Source organism: Manacus candei, unplaced genomic scaffold, assembly GCF_025592945.1.
Source record: "Manacus candei isolate 608988 ecotype Guabito, Panama unplaced genomic scaffold, ASM2559294v1 h1tg000037l, whole genome shotgun sequence".
In the NCBI taxonomy this organism is placed as follows: Eukaryota; Metazoa; Chordata; class Aves; order Passeriformes; family Pipridae; genus Manacus; species Manacus candei.
In genome coordinates this window covers 8408136-8432070 of record NW_026138085.1, presented here as the reverse complement: position 1 = coordinate 8432070, position 23935 = coordinate 8408136, and the positions used below count along the sequence as shown (strand labels likewise).

General features: G+C 51.0%; 1 protein-coding gene and 1 long non-coding RNA gene across 6 annotated transcripts in view; one reads left to right on the top strand and one right to left on the bottom strand.

The window, feature by feature from the left end:
* The window catches only part of SH3PXD2B (SH3 and PX domains 2B), a 69377-nt gene extending 48420 nt beyond the window's left edge, over positions 1–20957 (bottom strand). For both annotated transcript variants that reach the window (XM_051793554.1, XM_051793556.1), the window contains exons 1-2: positions 20813–20957; positions 9260–9340 (exon numbers count right to left, since the gene is read on the bottom strand). In XM_051793554.1, coding sequence (XP_051649514.1) covers positions 9260–9340; positions 20813–20884 — 153 coding nt within the window. In that variant the 5' untranslated portion in view covers positions 20885–20957. The remainder of the gene's footprint in view (positions 1–9259; positions 9341–20812) is intronic.
* LOC127473698 (uncharacterized) overlaps positions 1–23935 on the top strand; it is a 901041-nt gene that overhangs the window by 646197 nt on the left and 230909 nt on the right. The window lies entirely within an intron of this gene.

The window sequence follows — 23935 nt, the reverse complement described above, 5'->3', positions numbered from 1 at the left end:
GAGGAGCAAAGCCTCAGCCACTGGCAGGAAAACCATGGAATCAGCATGGCACCACAGAGCGGACAGGCTGGCTGCCAGAGCCCTGCTGCATCCACCCACTGGCATCAGGTCCCTCTCCAGTTTCTGGCTAACAAGGTCCCCCTCCCTGCTGCCTGGAAGCCCTGAGTCACGGAGGAAGGGCAGATCCTGCACACCCAGCCTTGCTCACCCACATGGTCTCCACCAGTCCAGCCGATGGAGCGGCCTCTGCAGCTGGCACAGACCTGCCTTCCTCGTCCCTGCCACAGGGCACCTGCCACACACCCAGGAAAATTCTGTGCTGGATCCCAGTGATGGGAATCTGGAGACAGACAAGCCTCAGGGCAGAGAGCATGTAGGAGAAGGGCAAAAAACATGCAGGAAAGTAAGAAAAAAGAAGCATCACTCGGATGGAGCAGAGTACTGGGAAGGGCGAGGAAGTGGTTAAATCCTTCACTTGTGCCCAGGCCCATCAGGACCCCAGGAGATCACTGCAGAGGTTCACACCTTGCTTTGCCAGGGGACTCCAAGACTGCAAGACATCCTCCAGCGAAAGCACTTCCAACAGGCAGTGCTGGAGCAGCGATTTACAGCACTGTGGTAGACCTGTGACAGCCTGATGTAATCCACTGAAAGGCATGGAAAAGAGTGAGAAATCAGGACTGCAGAAAAACACGTCGTCTCTTCAGCTTTATCACCTTCCTCTACAAGGACAGGCCCAGAACCACCATCTCCCAGCTCTTATTTCCATCTTCCACTCACCATAAAACTGCTTCCACTTTTTGATGCCCATGATATGTGGGTGGTGCACGCTACTGTCTGTACTATATCATATAGATTTAGCAAAATAAACAGGTCCTAACCATTTTACTAAAAATCCACTACTCTGAGATGCAGCACTCCTTTACACTGATTTACTGCTATCCATCCTCTGCTTCTCCCCAGGCAGCATCAATCAGCTTGAAAGTGGTTCATTTTGGATCCAGGGCTGCTGCCATATAATATAAATTGCAGGTCTTTCCACCAGAAAAGTGGGCTGTGTTAGATTGATTAAAAGCAGGTGGAGACACTGGGTCTTGCATCAGCCCAGACCCACAAAACCTCACCAAAAACCCCAGTCACAGACAGGCCCCTGCAGCAGGGCCCTGGGCACCTCCCCAGAGACAGACCCCGTGGGCAGTGGGGAGGAGAGGGACCAGCAGTGAGGTCCTGCCCTCCTGGGATCCTGCTCAGCCCTCCCAGGAGTGAGGCAGCTGAATTTCCAGAGTTTTTTCAATAAGTAGCTGGGGAGTGGAAGGGCATCAGCTCACCCCTGACTCAGGGAGAGGGGTGTAACCCTCACCTCACGTTACAGCACAACCTTTAAACACTGCATTATCGAAAGACTCACCAAATAAAACAACACTGGATTGTCAGCAAGAGACCATAGCTCCATCCCCAAGGGATGGAACTTTTATCCTCCCCATCTCTCATCCTGCAATGCTTCTCCTGAGATGTACTTCCCCTGGGGCTCGGAAGCAAAGGCTGTGAATGCTGTCTCCTCCAGCTGCTCTGCCAAGTTTCCGGAGGGAAGGAGACCAGGGGTGCCAACAGGGATGAATGAACAGAGAACAGGCTCAGGAGCCAGCCCTCCTTTGCCATCGGTCCATCATGGCAGCGCCAGGTGATGTGTCTGGGAACAAGGGACACCCTGATGGGAGCAGGTGGAGATGGGCTCAAAGTGGGAGTGTGTGGAGCTGCACGCTTGGAGAAAAAGGGAAGGGCAATGAGCTTGGAATAAACCAAGAGCCACTGAGTGCTGTTCTCAGCAGCTGCTCAAGAAAGGCTTTAGCTACGAGAACTGAAAATTATTTCTCCTGCGGACGCGCACGCCCCAGGTGTACTCTGGCCTGGGAACCCTCCTCCAGCACCGACTCTCAGGGAGGACAAGCTGCCGATTCCCAGGGGCAGGCACAGCTTTCGGCAGCCCTGCTCTCCCGCCAGGCATGGAATTCAAAGCGAGTCAGGGTGCCAGCCCGAGCCAATTATAACTCAGTGACCTGCCTCGGCACTAGCACGCACGGGAACGCGCCGACTCCTGCTGCCAAATGCTGGAAAGCTATAAATGGGAGACATTTGGAAAGAGAAAACATTGAGGAGCCAACTTTTAACTAGGCTGAAGTGCATTGGCCTGTACATGTTCTTTGTGAAGGGAGAGAGGAGGAGAATGATGATCTTAGATGCACTGCTGGAAAAATACTGGGGGTTTCTTATACAGACAGAGGTACTCCTTATTTAATGGAAAGTGTTTCTCCTTGAGTCCCATTATGGAAATTCACTATTTCTACACTTCTGCTATGGTGTTTAGGCTGCTGGCTCTCAGTGCAGTCTGGGCACAGAGGAAGAAGCAGTTGCTAGTGCTTTGTAGCAGAAACCTCACCATAGGAAGCTGTGGGTTTTTCCTTGTCCTTGGTCACGCAAGGGCCTGTCTTTTGTGATCCAGCTGCCTAAGAGTGAGATCCTGGTGATTTATTTTTGTGGCGGGGTGAAACCACGGAGTACATTGCACACGCAACTGCACAGAATTCTGCTGAACTCCACAAACCCTGGAGAAAAAAGAAATCCCCAGAGTGTTGAAATAAGATTCCTGTTACGAAATAGCAATTGAAAGAGCCCTGTTTACAATCCCTGGACACAAAAAGGCATCCATCTCCTGAAGCAGCAGCCTGGCAGAGCTGCCTTAGGGCTTTTCCATCAAAGAGGCCGCCCAGACCAGGCAGCACCCAGGAGAAGGGTGAAATCCAAGGAGTGCCTTGGCTGGTGTTCCCACCTGAAGGAGCCTTGTGCTGTTTGGGACACATTATTCAGCAAGCCTGCCCCTTGTTTTCCACATCTGAATTAAGATAACACACACTTCACCTTTGTGAACTGTGTGCCCTACCAGAAGCCCAGGTTAAAGAGCAGATGAGGAGGAGGAGGAGAAGGTGAAGCACAGGCAGAGGAAAGCAAGCACAGCGCTCACAGTACTGGAAGAAATGGAAGAGGTTCATTTTCATTTTTCAAGAGTCCAACAGCCTGAAACAAGCTGATGAGAACAATTCATCTTTTTGTGCCAGCTACAGTCATCTGAGCCAATTTTAATGTGTTGTTTTATTTAAAAACAGTCTGAATCACTAAGATACAGACTTTCCCCCCACTCCCTGCCTTTGCCTGGCGCCTCACACAACAGGTGAGGAACCCCCTCCAGGAGGCCTAATCTGTCTTCCACATCGAGACAGCAGGCACAGACCACTGCCTTTTGCCAGTTTTCTCACAGAAGTAGGCACCACGTCAACAGATAATTTATTTTTTGGTGTTACACACAAAGCTGTTGGCCTGAGGGCTGCATGACTGTCCAAGATGACATGGCTCCAGGTGGGTCAAAGCTGAAAGCTTCCAGCTAAGAACCTGAAGGATTTGTTAAACATATGGACAATTTGGGAAACACACTCAATGCACAGGCAGACTGGAGTGGGAGAGAGAGCCAAAGTAAATTTTAATGTTGCTTTAAATCCTCAGTTTTTCTGTCCCTGAATCACACTGCAAGCGCCCTTACTCCAGCCTATGTCAAGTGTCCAACCCTGGGCTCAAAATTAAACCTCTGTGCAGAGAAGCAGCCACAGAGCATCACCTGCTCCTACAGCCTTCAGCTGGGACAAGGACTGAAGGAAATGTTTCTGACTGCAAGGGGAAAAGCCCTGGGGTAACCTGTCCTCAAGAAGGGCACCCCTGAAACATGACAGGATGGAAAACAAGACAGGAATGGAAAGAGCCAGGCTGGACAAGAAGTCATAAGTTACATGAGGAGCGGCTGAGGGAGCTGGGGATGTTCAGCTCACTCAATAAAGGAGGTTCAGGGGAGACCTCACTCTCTACAGCTGCCTGAAAGGAGGCTGTAGCCAGGTGGGGGCTGAGCTCTGCTACCAACCAACCGGCGACAGGACAAGAGGAAATGGATTCAAGCTGTGCTAGGGGAAGTTAAGGTTGACATCAGGAAGAATTCCTTCATGGAAAGGGTTGTTGGGCATTGGAAGGGGCTGCCCAGGGATGTAGTGGAGTCCTCGCTGCTGGAGGTGTTCAAGAATGACTGGATGTGGCACTCAGTGCTCTGGTCTGGTTGACAAGGTGGGGATCAGTCACAGGTTGGACTTGATGGTCTTGGAGGTCTTTTCCAACCTCAATGATTCTGAGAAGGTGGCTGCAGCTGAAAGGCAGAGATGACAAGGACATGGAGCAGGGCTCCTGTCCAGGGATGGCACAGGGGGCTGGTAATATCAGGAAAGGTATAAAAGGGTTGGGTTTGGATGTAAGGATGTTTTAGGACTGTATCAAGACACCAGCGGCTCTTGGTCACATGAATACTTGAAATGACTACCATCGTGGCTGATGAGCTCATAATTACAGAGTGGGGAAAAAATGTTTCTTTTTGGGGGTTTCCATAAAAAAACACGAAAGACAAGCCAGAATCTGTTCTCTAACCAACAGGATCCTTCCAAGAAACTTGTTAACCTCCTGCTGAGTGATGCATCCAACGTGATCCAATGGAGCCCTGCAGTCACTGCACAGCTCTTCCCCTGCCAGCACGGCTGGAAGCATCTCTCAGGCACACCAGACCCTGGTCCTTTATCTCTGTCCACCAGAGAAGCCACTCAGATGTCTGATCACCAACTTCCATGCCAGCAAACACTCCCAGCATACCTGCCAGCCCCAATTAGTGTCCTGAATACAACTGGCATCCTTGCAAGCATCAATCTTACTACCTTTATTTCTTAGGAACAGCATCCATCTGCTCCCAATAGCTCACATCTGGCATAGTGAGTGTTATTCAAGAGCCTCAATCCTATTTGAAGGAAATTATTCCTCCAGCCAAGAGATTCATGCAGAACTGAGTTTGGTGTTTGCAGTTACAAATTTACTACAAATCATACAGTTACACGCGGTTGCAAGCTTTAGAATTACAATTTTATCTTTCTTAATCCCTAAAAAGTTGCCCTCATGTAAATTGCCACATGATGGAAAACACAGAGAAAACAAGGAGGAGAGGCAGAAGGAACCTGAGGACAGAGGATCTACACAGGAAAAATGCTCCTGAGCACTGCCCAGGTCACTAAGAGCTTTCTTCTGCAATGAGTAGTGAGTAGGAGATAGAGTTGATCCTTGGTTTCATCATTCTTTTCCCAATTTCACCACCTGATATGGTACACTGAGCCTCCCTGGGGTGACCCCAGAGCAGAAAAGGGCACAATTCCCAAGGGACGAGAGCCATCACTTCATCTGCTTAAAACACTGGCCTGGGACTAGGAGGAAGCAGCAGCTTGTACCTCGTGCTGGGATACAAGAGATCAGTTGGGGAAGAAGCGTTGGTCACCAGCCCTTAAAGAGAAGGTGACAACCTCCTGCGTGACAGTGAATGGCCCTTGGTGTGGTCAGTGGAATGGAAACAGGTAATTAGGCAGAAAGAGGATGTTTTACCAGCCTTGGAAGGGAAATGCAGGGTGGTGCTTGGAAAGGCTGCTGCAGCAATGAGATATAAACCTGGACTTCTGCAGGAGAGAGCCAGGTTTGGGCTTGGGCACCAAAGGGAAGAGCTCTGCAAATCCACAGTACTTGGGCCAAACCTTGAATGCTCCCAGCTGGTAACAGCACAGCCTTTGTGGCATTGCTGCGACCAGGAAGGTGGCTTTAGACATTCCCCATTTCAGCAGGGGGAACACAACTGGTCTGACACCTCTGCGTCCAGACAGATGCAGGAAGGATTTTTTCATGGGAAGGGTTGTCAGGCATTGGAATGGGCTGCCCAGGGAGTCAGAAGTCACCGTTCCCTGAAGGTGTTCAAGGAACAACTGGACGTGGCACTCAGCGCTCTGGTCTGGTTGACAAGGTGATGATCGGTCAAATGTTGGACTCAATCTTGGAGGTCTTTTCCAAACTAAATGATTCCATGGAGTCAGAGATCAGTAAACTCCAGGCTTCACTCCTGTTTTGGCTCAGCAGACGGTTTGTTTTGAGTGTCATTCCTGCCTGGCTCGGGAGGGAAGGACACTGCCCTCCGGCTGCAGTGGGAGCCGGCGAGGCTGTCAGTATTAAGCGTGCACGTGTTTTACTTGGCCCTACTCCTAAAATAATTGTTTGGCCACAATGGAAGGTGACAAGCAAATCAGCTGTGGCCCCACAGGGAATATCAGGAGAAAATCCCCAACCACTCACACGTCTGTGGCTGTGCTGCTCTGAACTGCAGCATCACATCAGCCCAGGGTCAGCCCCCACCAGCCCTCACTCCTGCGCCATCAAGTTCTCCTTTTGGATCAAATGGCTTCCATCTCACTGACAAGGAAGAGTCAGTGAGAGCAAAAGAGGGTGCACCAACCTTCACCCGAATGTGGCCAGAGCTGCTCTTTAAAAAGCAAAACCCTGCTCAGCTTCTGACAGGAGCATGAAAAGCTCAGCCAGAATCACTGGGAACATTGATATTAAATTAACAAATATCTCTACCCAAACATGCATGTACTGCAATTGCTCAAGGCTGTAAGGATGAATAAATTTGGATGGATTTTCACTGGATAACATGAAAGACAGATTCTTGACACAGAAATCACCTGCGACTCAAGTTTCCAATTCTTCCTCCAACGCACCAAAAGATCATCAGACCTGGACCCGGGAAAAATATTTTCCCCTCTTACTGTTTTCAGAAGCAGCTGAACCATTTTAGTCAATCAGGGTTTTCTGCGGGGGTTTTGTGGATTTTTTTCCTTTTAATAACCAGAGGCATGAATAATTTCCAGCATGGAAAATTTCTGCCTAAAGAGCTAAAACTGGCATAGAATCATCCAACAGTCACACAATAAAGCCCTCCAGCAATGGCAACAGTCAGTGCTACCAAGCCTACCTAGAGCATTTTTTTCCACTGTGCTAGGAGGATCTGTTTCACTCCTCGCCTTTCAATCCAATTTCCACTGTACTGCACCACAAGTTTAAAATAAGGACACCAGGAAGCATGTGTGATAAGGGGGAAGGAAGGGAAAAACCACAGATTCTTTCATTCTTTCAACAGAGCTGAAAAGGAGTGGTTACTTTTTATTTTTTAAGAAAAAGCTGCAGGGAACCGGGAAGGGGGGATATGTTTGCCTTAAACTTTCCCATCTGCACAATCATATATATATATATATATATATATATATGTACCTCTGACTCTAAAGGTGCTCCAGGGTATTTTGCAGAGCCAGTTTGAGGCTCTGACTCCAGACAGCCTCCAGTGATGACACTTTCCATTTAGGAGCGTGCACAGATCCAGCCAAGATGGAAGGGGATGGAGACAGGAAGAATGGCCACTATTCCCTACATTCCTTCCTCACGAGGAGCAAGGCAGCCCAGGGAAACAACACAGCTGGAGGCACTATTTTATTGAATAAACCCCAAAAGATTGTGCCCTCCTTGCAGCAAACAACAGAATGAACTTGGCCACCACCTTGGAGCACCAGTGAAGATAAGATGCTGTGGAGAAGGAAGCACGAGTTCCATTTCCTTCCAGCCCTGGCTGCTGCCCAACAGCTGTTCTCTGTTTATTTACTTTAATATTTCCTTGGTTACACAAGCAGCTGCACACAGCTTAACCCCTGCCTGCACCAGAAGCTGCCCATGCCACCCTACCTGGCCTTGCCCAGCAAGATGATGGGCAGCACCACAGGGCAGGGGATGGACACCCAGGGTCTTGCCAAAGCTGGGCTCTCACTGGACCGTGGCCTCTACATGGTCAGATCCACAGCTCTGCAGAGGGTGCCATGTTGGGCAGGGGACAGGGCACCACTGACGTGAGCAGCATCTCACACAATCCCAGGCTCCACAGGCTGACCTGGGAAAGCCATCTGGATTCCGAGGGGCTTGCTTTGCTGGGTAGGCTGTAATTTTAGCAGTGTCTGGATGCAGTGACTTCAGGAAAGGCATCCTCATTCCCAGGCAAGCACTGAACCCTTTGAAATACAACCTATAGCAATGCTCAGCCTCACGTGAGTAGGATGCTGGAGGCAGAAGATGCCCAGCTCCTCTCCTGGTCCCACACACAGCCCAGGAGGGACATACCAGTGGCCCTTCTGGCAGCTGCTGCCGCTCTATAGATCACTTCATGCATTTTCTTTTCTCCTCTGCACAGAGCCTGTTCCAGCAGCTCAGCTTGTGTTTTGGCTCATAAAGTTCAGCCAGACCCCTTGGCTCATCTCCACCAAGGAGGGGGTGGAAAACACCCTTTGCCTGCTCACCCAGAACACTGGCTTTGGTTTTCTGCAACCCAGCCTGTCCCAACTGCCTTTCCAGCCTCCTCCCTCCCAGATCCATTTTCCTCCTGGCTCCTCCCTGTACCAGGAGGTAAATGAATCATAGAATGGCCTGGGTTGGAAAGGACCTTACAGATCATTTAGTTCCAACCCCCTCTGCTGTGGACAGGGACATCTCCCAGTAGACCAGGTTGCTCAGAGCTCCATCCAACCTGGCTCTAAACACTTCCAGGGATGGGGCAGCCACAGCTTCTCTGGGCAACCTGTGCAAGTGCCTCACCACCTTTACAGGGAAGAATTTTTTCCTAATATCTAGTCTAAACCTACTCTCTGTCAGTTTGAAGCCATTCCCCCTTGTCCTGCTCTTGTAAAAAGTCCCTCTCCATCTGTCTTTAGGGTCCCTTCAGGTACTAAAGCAGATGTTGCCAGCTGCCCTCTGGGCTGGCATTGGCCCTCCCCAGAATGTCAGTGGGACACCAACCCAGGGAATTGGCACTTTTCAGCGGCAGCCCTGGTTTGCTGTGACAGCTGCTGGGAAAGGCATGGTATGAGCTCCACAGGAATGGAATTTGGGCCTAACTTTAACAAAATCCTCCCCCAAAGCAAACAGAAAGTCCCCAATAAAACCCCCACCAATTGCACAGATTTCTGTTGCAGAAACTCAAACACACAGAAGCAGCCCTGGGCACACTTAGCCCAGAAACTGACAGCAGAACATTAAAACTGGGACTTGCAAAAGACCCAGGATGTTCTCACTGATGTGCAAGAGGCACTGGAGCGAAGAGTCTGTCCAGTTTTTGAGGTTGCTTTTTTCTTGCTTTCTCAAGGATGCCCAAAATTGTGGTTAGGTTGCCTCAAATCAAAGCATTTACTGGTAGATCACAGCATAAGGCAGAAACCACGCAGCTCAACAGACTTTCCAAAGTTAAAACCCCAAGAACTGGATAAATTCTTACCTGCAGGTCGAAGAACTTGCTGTACCGTCGGTATATGACCTCTGTGGATCCATTGGACCAGGTGACCTTGATGATGTACACCTGTAGGGAACAGAGGAAGGAATCAGAGAGGAGTGACCCAACAACCCACACCACAACTCAAATGCTGCTAAAGCTGCCAGCACAGCCCCCAAGGCTAGGTGTCAACCAGGGAGTTCACAGGAGCACTTAAAGTCCTTTCAGAGATACCAGAACATACACAAGTTTCAATTATTAAGCTCCACTGCTGTAACTGAACTGTCTACTAAATGCTTATGGCTGTGAACTGAGATAGCTCCCTAGCCCTAAATAAGGGCACACACCAAACATGAAAGGGCACCTCCATGTAAAAACACAGTTCAAGTCCCTCCAGACACATTATGAGTTAATAACTGAGCCTTGCCATCCCATCTACAGCTGCAGCATCAAGTTTGATGTCAAGATCCCAGAGCGGCCCCCACACCAGCCTGGCTCCTGGGGCTGGGGTTTGCAAGAGCTCAAGCCCCCAAAGTTTGAAACTCCATCTGTTCTGCCATAAGCAGCTCTGAGGTTCTGGGTTCTTTCTGGGGTGCAAACTACCCTCCTGATTCTTAAAATGATACACAATCAATCCTCCTCATTGCAGGTTATTCACAGACCATATGACCAGGCTTTTACTGGTGACAAATGCAAAACAAAAAACCAAAACCCAGCCCATTTCATCATTTGTTCTTCTATGAAAGACAACAAGGAAATAGAAGAATGAGACAACGCCTTATCTAATGTCCTCATTTGTTGTTCACAGAAATCAAAGATAACCCTTGATGAGGTGCCAGTGTAACACTCAAGTGATGCAAATCTCAAATTGATAACAGATTGACTGAGCAGAATGAGGGCACAGTCATTTTTTTCTCCTAACTCATGTCCTCATTTCCACCAGAAATTCAAGTATCAACTCACTGAAGCAGGAACAAAACATTGAAAAGCCCAGGTGAAGGGACCTGCTAGAACTTCAGCTAACACAATAAGGCATGAAGGCTCTTAGAATGCTGATGCTTTGGTATTTAAAACAGAATCCCTCAAGAGTTTCACAAGTTTTCCCACTGAGATGCCCATTTTTCCAGATTCCAGAATGTGACCGACATCCCAGCCCAATATCGAAACTCAAAAACCAGATCACATGGATCACATGGATAACACAACGCTCAACTATTCAAGCTCATCAAACCTACTCAAATGCTGTACTAAAACTCTAACCAAAACCTCACTCTGCTGCTCAGAGGGCTGACTCAGCATGACCCACTGAGGTGAGGAGACTCCTGAGGAATGTCAAACTCTTCCCAGTGGAATCACTTCCAAATTAAGATAGAAAATGAGGCAGAAAGATGAAGCAAGTTCTTATTGCTAAAATAAAGAACTTCCCTACTTTCAACCCAGCAATTCAACATCCACTTTTGTTAAACCAGATGATGAGCCCAAACACAGCTGTGAGCTGGCTGGGTGTCACAGCACCAGCAACCTCTCCCAGACAAAATCCGAATCTCTTTCATTCACAAACTCTTTGTTCTGAGCCAAAAGACCTGCACTTTCTACATATTAACACAAGGAAGACAGAAGGCTCCTGCAAGACAATATCTGTGCCAGCTGTGGAGACCTGGATAGACCACTTTCTGCTATGAGGGAGACACCACAGCATCAGCAAACTAAGCGTTAACTTGATGCTAAGTAAGCATCCAAGCTGCCTTTGCCCTCACCCCAGGCCTTGCCGGCAGGCCAGCATGAGCTCATTTGGGTTGGAAGCTCAGCTGATATCCCAGCTCTCTTACCAGTCTACAGCACTTCATGGGGTTATATCACCACTGGCTGCCTGCCTGGAGAAAGCCTTCCACTGGGGCAGCAGGAAGAGCCAACTTTTCTTCATTGTTTATTCCTATCCTGCCTTTATTTGGAGTCAACAGCTTATTAGACTGGGATTTTAATCAGGATGTGGATTTACTCAAGCCAAAATGTATTCAGAGCTCTTAAGGGTAATAAAGCCATGAGATTTGAGGGCACACCACACTTTATTGTACCCTTTGCTACTGAGGGAAGTAATACTTCTCCTACGCACTGAGCTCACTCCTATTTTGCTGAAACGCACATCTCCCAGGAGTCAGGGTTACATTTTCTTGCACGTCCCATTTGAACAGCAGAAAGGTCTCCAGGGGTATCTCCTCATCTACTTATGGAAAGCAGAAAAGATGGGGAAGCCCACAGGAATGGAACCTCCACAGTATCTACAAAATCACTGCCTCAGTAAAGCTGGGAATATCCCTTGTCCTTCCAACGGTTCCATCCAAGGGATTCTGTTGACCAGAACCATGACAGATCTTGGTCTCTGCCAATACCTAATCCAGTCTGTGCTGTCCTAGGGATAAAAAAAGACACCGGAAAACACAACTCAGGTGCTCTCCTCAACTAACAACGAGAGTGCAGATTTGGAAAGGTATAAACAGTGCCCTGGGCCACCCAGCAATGGTTTCCAGAGGGACTGGAGATGATGAGGCAGAGGGCTCACACGAGCACCTACACATCGCTTTCTCAGATGCTTTTGGAAGACACTTGCAACAATCAAGACAGTTTTGAAAACGTTGCACTTGGTCTAAAGTTTTCCCTCCTGGCCTGGCACTGCACCACGTCCTGCCAGGAACAGCAACATGAAGTAGCAGCCCAAAAAGCCCAAATTTTGTACCGAGAGGAGCCACCCCTTCAGCCGCTCCCTCAACCCCCAGTCCTGGAGAGGCTGCTCTGAGGACAGGTTTTTCTCAGCCTGGCTGTGTGGGTGAGAGCATGTGGAAACAGTTATTTCATGGGTCTTCTCCAGCTCCGATTTCTACGGTCCTTCAAAGAAATAACACAGAGAAACCACCAGCAGGCCTTTTCCGTGGAAAGAGCGAGGGGATCTCCCAGGGCTGCAGCTGGCACTGCCTCTGGGACATTAACCCATAGGGAGCACTGCTGGGAATGGGGGGGGCTACCACTTGGATCCCTCTCCAACATTTCCTCACAGAGCGGGGAGAGCCGAGCAGATGGTGAGGAGGCAGCAGGCAGGCGGATCCAGGAAGGGGGCTCTGCAACCCCATCCCGTGGGATGGGCCCCTGGCCAAAACCAACAGGCAGAGCTATCTAAATATTTACAGCCTTTTCCAGGCCAGCAGCAGGGTCTGCACCAGGGAAGGGAACTAGCTGACTTGGTGAAACTCAGGAACCATCACCTCCTCTCCCTCCCTCTGGAAAGGACACCCTGCCCTGCCTCCCCTCCCAACCCTGAAAGCCTCCATCCCTCCTTTCCAGCCTCCATCACTGCACATGTGTCACACCAAACCCCGCAGCAAGGGCTGATGCCTGAAGGCAGTGGGTCAAGTTGAGCTTTGGAAGAGGCAGAAACCACCAGAACCGAACCCTCCTCAGCTTCACTTCAGTCATGGATTGGGGGGAATAGCTGAAATTCATGTCTGCGGTCCCAAAATCCTAGAGGTGCAGCTCAGGGCATTTATCCGCCTAGACCAAGGCCAGAGGAGAGGCACAGAGCTATCAGGGCCACTCAAACACACTCAAAATCTTGCTTTCAGGTTTAAAGGAGCCACAGACAGGCCCTCCATCTCCCATCACTCATCTCCCAGTCTCCAGTTTCCCTGCCCTTGCACCATGAAACTACGGTTCCATCGCAGCATGTTATGGAGGAATTCCTGGTGGGACAACCTTGTCAGAACCTCAGCAAGGGCCAAAGTAAAGAAGCAAGGCCTGCCCTCCAATCCTGGGGGTACAGAGGCCACAGGGACAATTCTGGAGGTGCAGGTGGATCTTGTTTAATGCCAGATGAAAGGAGCATTTCACACAAACACCAAAAGCTCTCCATGCTCCCATCCCTTGGAGGGCAGAAATGGAAGAGATCCTTCAAAGAAAATGGAAACTTGCAGATTCAAAGGCGGAATTATGACAAACTCCATGGGCATTTGGCTCCCAAACTCCCTGGGATCTCCAAACTCCCTAAATTACAAGTAACTGGTCACACGCCAACTGCTTAAAAATTACCAGTTGAGAAGTGTAACATCAGGACCAGCACTGCCCAAGATTCTCCTTGGTCACATTAGAAACCAAGTGCCCTGAATGGAAACATAACATAGAAAAAGGCCCAGGGAATCTTGCAGTCCACCCAGTGGACACCATGAGCTCAGTCCTCTCTGGCATGATCCGGCATCTGTCACTGCTCTCCCCTCCCCAGCACCTCTGGAGAGGCAGCTCAGAGGGAGAACGGGACAGTGGAAAATGGGACTGAAAACCCTCAGAAGGGAACTGTCAAAAAATGACAGTTTGCTAAAATAAATGCAAATGGCACCTGGCCAACCGTAACGGAGCTGTCAAAGGGAGCTGCCAGTCAGCTCGGATGGCAGCAAGGGCTCTGCAGCCCTGGGGGAAACACACCAGCAACTCACAGCAGGAGAAAGCTGGAGGGAGATCCTCCTGGGCAGGACGGCAGCCCAGGCAGGGAGCAAGCTCCAGTGCTGGGCATCACCAGAAGAGCAGGGAGGCTGCAGGAGCCAGCTCAGATCCACATCCAGAGCAGTCAGAGTCACGGGGACTAGAGCGCGGAACAGAGGGGAAGAGAAGCCAGTGCAAATCATCTCTATCTGAAAGGGCAGCCAGAGAGACTTAATTATTTTTTTTTCTTTTCCTCTTGAAGAAACGAAGTAGCATAAGCCATGGGAGCAGTCAAACACCAGAAGTATTTTTCCAGGGACTGCTGAAGAGCCTCGGTGTTGCAGACAGCAGTGGCTCCCGGTGACTTCCACTGCTCAAAGGGACCAAGAACTCCAGAGCCCTTCACAAGCCCTTGGTCTTGCACCTTCCCCAGGAGGCACGTTGTCCCATACAACAACGTGCGTAGAGAGAGGAGATGATTCAAGCGGGTGACTTGAGGCAACAGAATTAAGAACAGACACTGAAAAAAAACCAAAAACCAGAAACAGTTTCCCGTTCTTGAAACGCGAGGCTGTGTGACCTCCTAGAAGAGATCTGGGCTCCTTGCATAAACACACCATGGACAAGCTGGGAAGCAGCCTGGACTGCTTGAGTAGGAAGAAGGCAGAATGAAGCTACAAGAAAACCTAGACCTACATTTTCAGCCTATCTCCTTCCACAGGAGCAGTTTTCCTAAGTTTTGCATGGAGACTTGCAAGGCATCCTGGCTGGGGGTGGGCACCCATAAAGCCCACAAGTGAAGCTTTGGGAGAGGGCAGCTGCTGGCTGGCTTGGGAACTCTCTGCCTGGCACAGCTGAACCAGGCAGTAAGTCCAGCCCAAACTCAACACCATCCAGCTATGCCAGTTCAAGCCCAAGAGCAGCACAGCCATAACAACAGCAGCTCCCCTGGCATGGCACAGCCCTCCCTGTGTGGCTCTGCAAAAACCCCACAGCTTCTCCAGCATCCCTGTGCCCAGAGCTCCCACACACCGAGACCCTATTGTTCCCACACTGGAGGCACGTGGACAATGTCAGAGTGGAAAGCAACACCACTGTCACTTGGAAAGACGCGTCCACAGGGATGCAGGCACACGCAGCTCTGCCCAGTGGGCACCAGTGTAGGTCCCCAACCTCCAGCAGAGCTCCTACAGCAGAGCCAGACATAACAGCCTCCAGTGGAGGCAGAGCTGTCTGCAGAGCTGTTTCCAAAGGGTTGGAGCCTGTGTGGTCTCGGGTCCAGGGAGACTGTACAATAAACCTCTCTGTGGAAAACTCCACATATTTAAAGCATCTCTCGCCAGTGAAGGGGAAAAGCATCAGTCAAAAGCATCAGTCTTTCTATTCCACTCATGCTAACCCTGACCCTGAAACACAGGGAAGTGGTGTGAGAGCCTCGCACCCTCCCTTCGGCCACCACATGAGAAAGGAGTGCCGAGAAATCCAAAGGGGCAGAGAAACCAAAGCAGCTGAGGGACCACAGCTGAGCCAAACCAGAGCGGGTTTAATATAGAAAAGGGAGTGGGAAATTGTAAGAGAAAAAGAAAAAAAAAGGAAGGAGGTGGCTAGAAACAAAGAAAGTTCTTGGCATCAAGCTGCTGTGCTTGGCCTCTCTCCATCAGCCTTTGCTGCTTCAGGCGTGTGGAGCTGGGGAGGGGGCTCTTGTGCCATGGGACGCCAAAGCTTGGAGCAGGAGAGCTGACCCCTAGCTCCGTCCCCAGACAACTTGTCACCCCCTCACTCCTGCTTTGTGCACAGAGAGAACTGGGAGAAGGGTCATGCTGGCTCAGACAGCACTGGGAAAGGCATGGAGAAGGTATTCCAGCAGCAACTGCAGGTTATCAGGGATGCTACTGTGGTCCCTCTAGCAAAGGAGACAGGCAGAAGCAACAAGTCAGAGCTACAGGGAGCTGGGCAACAGGGCTGCAGGCAGCATCAAGACAGGCATATCCTCCCCACCACAGCATATTCCCCAAGCCAGCCTGCCCAGATATCGGGACTACAAAGCAGCCGCCTCCCCTCGCTCCGATTCATCCCTTTGACTGTACCCTCTTCCCACTCTACTATTGTACAGTTTACCAGGGCACAGCACTGCCTGAGCACACAGCCAACGCTGCCGGGATGACACAAGGCTATGCCAAGCACAGGAACCCCAAGGGCAACCCACTGAGTCCTGCTCAGACCTCTCAGTCACACCACATATGCACCCGCTCGTTTGCTCTGAGTCACACTGAAGGTCAAACATATGGATTCTTTTGTTTCCTATTTCCCACTGCTACATGAAACGGCCGGAAGACAGGGATACCCTCCAAAGCAAAGCTGTGAGGAATCAAGGTCACCAGAGCTCTGAGCAGGCAGAGGCAGTGGATGGCCCCAGTGCTGAAGTTCACTGCTGGAATTGAGGATGAACATCAGCTTTCCACACAGAGCTGCACCCACACAGTGGCCGTGTGACAGGCAGGATTTGGCCCTTCCACTGAACTGCAACATTCAAGGTTCTCAGCAGCCTTGACTGACATGATTAGGGAAGAAAAACAAAGCAGAATTTGCGTTTGAGTGCTGGTTTTCATCCACAAGGCTAACGGGGCTCCCTTAAACCTCAACTCTGTTGAGAGGTGAGGTGGCAAGGACTGTTGGCTCTGTAATGCTGGATGATGCATAAGGACAGGTCAAAATTTCTACCAGCTACAGGCTCCAAATGCCCTGTGGCTTGCCTGGAGTGGGAGAGCATTAACCAGCCAGCAGGAAATGGGATGAGACACGGCAGAACCACAGGATATAACAGCAAAACATCACTAAGGATGCTGAGACAGTCCTCAAACTTCTAGAGGCCACCAATACTCAGACTCCAGCTTCCTGGGCTCACCCTTGCTTCATACATTTGCTCTCTTTCATTCCTAGTTTGGTTAATGGCTCCTGCATAGATTTCACACTATTCATTGTAACCTCCTGCTTCCTAGATCTAAATGTACCCAGTTCCTTCAGTTCCCCACAGGACATTCCCACCATACCAAGAGCATGGTCACCCTTCCCAGAGAGCACAGCATAGGGGGAGTCATCCCCTGATGCCTTTTTTAAGCCACACAACCAGTATGATTCACAATGGTAGAAATAACGGAAGGTGACACTGTGCCAGGTCCCCACAGAACTCTGCTCCAGCCAGGTAAGCCAGGACCAGAGGACCACGACACACAGTCCATGGGACACAGCTTTGTCAGAAGGCACCTTCTGTTCTATACATATAAGGCACTGAAGAACCACTGAATGTGTAGATTGGCAGCTCTCCTGCCTCACTTGCCCATTCAAATTCTCTTCCCTGAACACTCCACAATCAATTCCAGATAAGCAGTTGGGTTGGACAACCCATGAAACCACAAACAGCCTCACCACTACAAGGAACAGGAACACAGAAGACACCTACCACCACATCACAAATTCCACATCAAAAATATAATACATATACTTTCTGAATGTAGTTTTCCCCTCAAACAGGTTTTAAAATATTTATAGATGCTATCAACCAGATTCCAACATGCACTGTTAATTACTTTTGCAAGGCAGCTGCCACAAATGAGGTGTTCACCTTGTTTAAAGTTTGCCATCTTGTAAACTGAGCTTGCAAAATAAAACTATGCTGCTCACTGTTTAGGTTTCCCTTTTCAAAGCAATATGTGTGTGCAAGGAGGCTGGGAATGGAAGTCCTGCAAGACCATAGTCCAGGTTTCCCAATAAACTAACACAACCTAAAGCATGCTGCTCTCTCTTTTCTGTCAAACACATACATATAATTTTGCTTTGTGCTCTAGAACAACCATTTAAAACTATATGAACTATGGAAATGTTCTTGGTGGGCAGGATGTAGAACTAAAGATGTGATTCAACAGCTCTGCTATTAACACATAGAACAACACAGACATTGCAGCTGCATGAAAACGAAACATCCTGAAGCTTGCCCAAGGGAAAGAAAACAACCAAAATCTGGATTTAGTAGGGAAAAGCTTTATTTTAGGGCTTCTACTAGAGAATAACAAACACAATACTATAAAAAGATTCTACGTGAAGTCCTTTAAAGGAAAATTTAGTCGGTTTCGACTATGCCTTTGTTTTGGGTCTTTTCTGAATAAACATTCATTTATCAGAGACTTGGCCAGACCATAGAAATGGCAGTCTGCTATTCTGTCACTCAGAATGATTATTTTTAAACTTTACTCTTGGACTTGGCCTTTTCAGATTTGCAATATAGCCCCAGAGCCCTTGCCAGCAGTGTTCCTGAGGGGTAAAAGCTGTGATCACTTAATATATGATTATATGGAAAATGTTACTGCAGGGTGACCCTCCAGCCACTGCCTGAAGGACGGAGTCCCCTTCTTCACTTGGACGATGGGCTGCCTCTACCCAGAGCATCCTGCAACAAACACCTGCACAAGGATCATTTCTCACTGCCCCTTCCAGGTACTGCCCATGAAAAAAAGCCTAAAGACACAAGTGGCACAAATGCAGTTTGAGGGCACAGGGCTGTGTTTGGGTTCCCAGCTGAACCTTGACACAGCTCATCACACATTCAAGCTGGTATCCAGCTACTCAAATCCCACCCTGGACCTTGCTGCATCCTGGCCCAGCCCAAGCCCTGCAGTTTGGTGGAATATTGTGCCTCCTGTTGTGCAAAATAGAACAAGTTTTTGTCTCAGGCAACACAATTCTTTTTGCATCAATTATCGAGGTGAAAGGCAAACCACACCAGCCTGAATAGACCCAGCCTCTCCTACAGCCCTCCCCATCACAGCCATCAATAAGGACTTTGAAACACTGCTTTGATCTCTCTTTTCTGGGAAAGTGGAATTCACAACTTTCTGCTGTGGCCTCACTACAAGCAACACAACTGCACCTTTGTCCAGCAAAGAAAAGCCCTCGTCGATACAGAGAGGAGCCCGAGCAGTGCAGGTCAGTCACTGGTCAGGTTAGCACAGAAGCAACAGGAGGAAAAGCCAGCATGGTCCTCCAGCCTCTCCAGGGACAGTGAACACTGCCTCAGGGGATGGAGCAGACCACATCTATGCTCAATAAGGAGAAGCCAGAGAGCAAAGGTTTAACACAGACACTTTGTGGTTGACTCGGATTTGCAGTGTGCCAGCAAACACAGCCTAAAGATGACTCAGCCGTGATTTGCTGCCCCTCCTTTCCCTCTTTGCAGGAGGAGGAAAAAAAAAAGGTTTTGGTTTCATATAATTAACTGGTTTTGTGAATGTGTCTGGTTCCTATCGATTCCTCAAACAAGGCGAGTGCTCCCATTCACTCCAGCGCTGCGCCGGGGAGGCAGCTGCCTGCAAGCTGCTGGCCCCTCCCTGGGCTCAGCCCTGCTGTGAGCCACGCTGGCTCATGCTGCTGGATTTTGGTCCAAGACGAGTACAGGGAAAGGTTAGAGGCAGAGGACTCAGCTGAGGAGGGAGCGGAGGCTGAATGGCCGGACTGCACAGCTGGCTGTCATGAGCTGCACACAGCCGCCTTCGCCCACCACCCCAGCAGCTTCTGTTCCAGTGTCCCCACCCAGCTGCCCCACCATACAGCTCCCTTCTCAGAAAACATTTCTGTCCCAGTTTTCCAGGCTCACAGGGATTATTTGTGCTATGCCCAACTCCACCTGACTCACACTGCGGGTGGAGAGTGAGCAGGGACAGTACACAAAACAAATTGTGTCCAGCACTTGGGGTGCATCTCCCAAATGTGGGGACACTGCCCTGGAGGGGTGCAGAGAGACTCCAGGCCTAGCAAGGGTACAAGAGGGTCTAACGGGAAAGCAGAGGAGCAGCTGCAGGCGATCCCGTTTGAGCCCTGTTCCGGGACCTGACAGCGATGCAACAGATCCGCCAAGACAAACAGAAGCGTACGCAGCTCACAAACCTCCTCACGTACATGCTCCTCCAGATCGGGTGCCTAACACAGCCACAATGAGTAAGGCTGGGATGGACAGAGCAGGAAAAGGGGCACATCTGGAGCTGGGGCCAGATAAAGACTACAGGTAGGGCAGGAGAAGAAGAAGGGGTGATAAGGGTTGAGGCAGCAGCAGCCACACTACATCCCCGAATGCAAGGAGAGGGTAACAGCCCCCTTTACTCTCCCCTCCTAGAGCTGACCTGCCCTCAGCTTTCCTCCAACTGTTGCTCATTGACACAAACCAGCTGAGGAGAGCTTGAGAAGCCCCTGATCTCCCAAAAACTTTGAGACCCCGGCTCTTCTGATGCAACACACTCCAGTCAGAGTGAACACCACATCTGCACAACCAAAATGCACCATGAACAGCGTGTCACTGGGTCAGCCTGGTCTAGGGAAAACGGGGCAGAAAGAACATTTTGGTCTTTGTTTTACGGTTGTTGCCAGGATTCACCCACAGCTCTCCACGGATGCCTGGAAACACACCAAAGTTTAAATAATAAAAAAAAAGAAAACCACTTTCAAAAACAGACAAACCCACAACAGTTTGGAAGATGCCCTGGAGCACGCAGGAAGGCGCTGCCTGAGCAGCACAGGCAGCAGGGGTGCAGGGGACACGAGGGATCCCTCACAGGGATAGAGCATTTCCAGGACGCAGAATGCAGGAGCCAGGTGGTCCTTCGCCCCAGGACTACGCGGCCAACAGGTCCCATGCCCCCTCTGCCAAGCGCTGCTCCCGCACCGAAGCGGAGGCGCTCGGCAGCGGTGCCCGGGGCCGCCTCCTCGGTGCGCGGTGCCCCGGGAGCGCCTCCAGCGACCCCCGCCCGAAGCCCCCGGGAGTCCCCCGGCGGGTCCCGCGCAGGGTCGGCACCGGCGCTGCCCCGGGAGCGGGGTCTGGGGGGAAGAGGCGGCACATCCCCACGCTGGCAGGGGGGTACCGACTGACCCGCACGGGAGACGCCGGGGTGGGAGCGGCAGACCCGGCAGCGCTGCCGCCCTCCTCCTCCTCCTTCCTCCCTTCCCGGAGCTCCGTGCGGGAGCGGGGCCGCCCGCGGGCCGGCAGCGCCCGGCCTTTGTTTGCCCAGGGCCGGGCTCGGCGGAGCGGGCGCCCGGAGCCGCGCCACTCACATAGTGCTTGTTGGGGATGCGCCGCTTCTGCACGTCCAGCACCTTCACCTCCGCGATGCTCCGCCTGGGCATGCCGCTGCTCGGCCCCTCGCAGCCCGCGGGAGCGGCGGAGGCGCGGGGGAGGCACTGGCGCTCGCAGCCGGGACCGGAGCCTGCAGCGCCGAGCCGAGCCCAGCCGAGCCCCGCCGCGCCGCCCGCTGCCGGGGGCGGGAGGCGGCCCCGGCCCGCCCCGGCCTATCCCGGCCGGCGGGGCGGCCCCACCGCCGCCCGCTTAAAGGGGCTGCCGGCAGCGCCCGCCCCGCGCGTCTCCGCCGGCGGGGACCGTCCATCCCCGCGGTGCCCCCGCTCCGTCTCGGAGCCCAGCGGTGCCTGAGCGCACAGTGCTGTCCCTCGCGGGGACGTGGTTGGAGGGGCTGGAGGGGTCCAGGCTTTCCCCGCTTGCCTGTGCGTGCGCTCCATCACCAGCTCTTGTTTCTTCACCGCTCTCGTGTCCCATCACAGCGGCCCCCAAGGTGGCTCCGGCTTGGCTACCAATAACCACAACCCTAAAGGATCCAGGCAATGAGCAGGAAGAAGTCTGTCTTGGCTTTTGGTGTGGTCAAATCAGCAGAACTGCCTTGCCCAGGACAACCCACATACCTGCATAGAGAGACTACTTGCAAGAGCATGTAGTGACAGGACAAGGGGGGATGGCTTCAAGCTGACAGAGAGTAGGCTGAGATTAGCTATTATGAAGAAAATCTTGACTGTGAGGGTGGTGAGGCCCTGGCACAGGTTGCCCAGAGAAGTTGTAAATGGCCCATCTTTGGAAGTGTTAAAGGCCGGGTTAGATGGCTTGGAGTAACCTGGTTTAGTGGAAGGTGTCCCTGCCCATGGCAGAGGGATTGGAACTAGATAGTCTTTAAGGTCCCTTCCAGCTCAAACCATTCTGTGGTTCTACCCCTGGGAGCCAGGAGCTGAGCCACCACATCCACCTCTCCTCCCAGGCAGCTCACCCCTCCTGACATGCTCCATGCCCAGCTCTGTCCTTGGGCCAGCAAAGGAGACAAGGCAGTGGCCAGGCGCTTCTCTGCATCAGCACTACCCCTGGCCCCCGTTTTCCCAGTGGCTCCTCAACACGTGGCATAACCACAGCTCTCTTCCCTGTTGGGCTTTTAATTACATTATAAAGTTACTCAAGGCTTACACTGGCAGGTCATTAGTTTTCATATGAATTTAATTTAATCATAAACAACTCATCCCACTCCTTAGCGGCTCCTTAAATGTGGCTCTTTTTAAACACTATTAACTTTGCTACAACCACCCTAGAGAATTAATGAAGGTGCAGGCAGGTTGCCAGTGCTTTATTACCCCTCCCAAAGGGCTTATCTTCATCCTGCTCCCCCTCAGCAAAGCCCTAGCCCACGGTGCCCCTGCAGGGCTGGCTGCAGGAAGGCTGCTAGGCTGCCTGAAGGGGACATCATGCCACTGATGACCTCCCTGGTCCTTCCTGGTTTGAAGACTCAGGGCTGGTTTACATGTGGACCAGCTGCACATTGCTCCCATCCTTGTCTCAATCATCACTCCTCAGTCAGACATGTGGTGAAGGTAGGCAGGCAGGAGGCCATAGATAGGACCTGTAGAGTCCTCCCTTCCTTCTCCTCTCAGGAAAGCCCTGACATTCAGGAGGGGTGCTGAGGCTAATCAACAACCTGGAATAGCGCCAACAGGCAGCAGAACTGCAGCTTCTGACCTTGTGTGGACTGCCCAGGCTGGAGCAGAGAGAGTTATACTCGTTTTAAAAGCCCTGAAAAATGCAGAGGTCCTCCAAAGGATGGTGAGGAAAACATCCAAAGCAGCTATGTCTCAGGCTGGTAAGAGAAGGAGTGCACACTGAGATGTGGAATATCAGAGAAAGCAGATTGAGAGAGGAATGAAACAGTTACTGGTCTTCACGTGCTAAAAGGATAAACTAAGTCACAGAAGTACTTAAACATCTGCATGGCCTTTCCCAGCACTGTGACCTGTGAAGGGACTCCATTGCTCCTGGGCCCCAACAGCACCAGGCAGCGGCTGCAGCCTGACAGCTAATGAGCACCCAGGAACAAGCAGAGACAGCCACAGCTAATGCTGAAAAATGGCTCCTGTGTTTAATTAACAAGTCTGATGAGAGCTGTTGAGATGAGTGCAGAGTGGCTTTGCATGCTGACCAGATCACCTCCCGAGGGAGGCACACTGGGAAGCGACTGTGGAGATGCTTGAGCTCTAGCGTGCCTCGATAATTTGTCAAGGAAACTGCCAAGCATTTGCTAAGGGAGCCCAAATGAGGGGCTTGTGAATGACCTGGGAGTGTCATGCTTGGCCCACACCTCTGGTGATATGGCTTCAGGAGCAGCAGAGGTCTGGCAGCAGCATGTCCCACAATAAAGCTGGGTGGTACAGGTGCAACTGAGTGGAGTTTTAGGAGAAACAAGTCGCCTCTTGCTGCCTAACCAGAGGCTGAAGTGTTGTTAAGCCAAATAAAATAACTGTACGGGAGAATTCATCACCTACTCAAGGGTCAACCATGTGCACTCTCCCTTCCCTCTGGTAGGATCAGCTGAGCAATGTAAAGCAAGAGGGCAAATGACTTCTGAAGAGCCAGCCATCAGCTCAGATGTGCAAATGGGTTTCTGCATGGCTCTAAGCAGACTCCAGCTGTTTGGGCACAGCTGCGTGGTCCCTGACATTTCCTTGGTGTCAGAGATGGAATAGAATGAGAAAGCAGTGCCCTGTTGTCAGCCCCAAATTGCAGAGGAAACGCTATTTGCAGTCATCCTGGCATGGAGAGCCCACTACTGCTGCTTGCTTTTCAATCTGAAAATTAAGAGTGTGTGCCAGGTGGTTAAATGGTCCTCATCCTCCCTGTGTGCAGAACAAATGCATCCATGTTTCCTGAGCTTCCTCACAAAGATTAGTCAAAAATTATGCTCCTACCCCAACAGAGGGCAAATCTCTGCAGCTAAAGCCCATCAGAGCAGTAGTTTCCTACCATTTCACTGGGGCTGGATCTCACTGATTCTTAGCTGTCACCAGGAACAATTTTCCACTGCTGTGACCCCTGTATTGCAGGTTTTAGGTGCGTGGTGTGGATGCCACCCATGA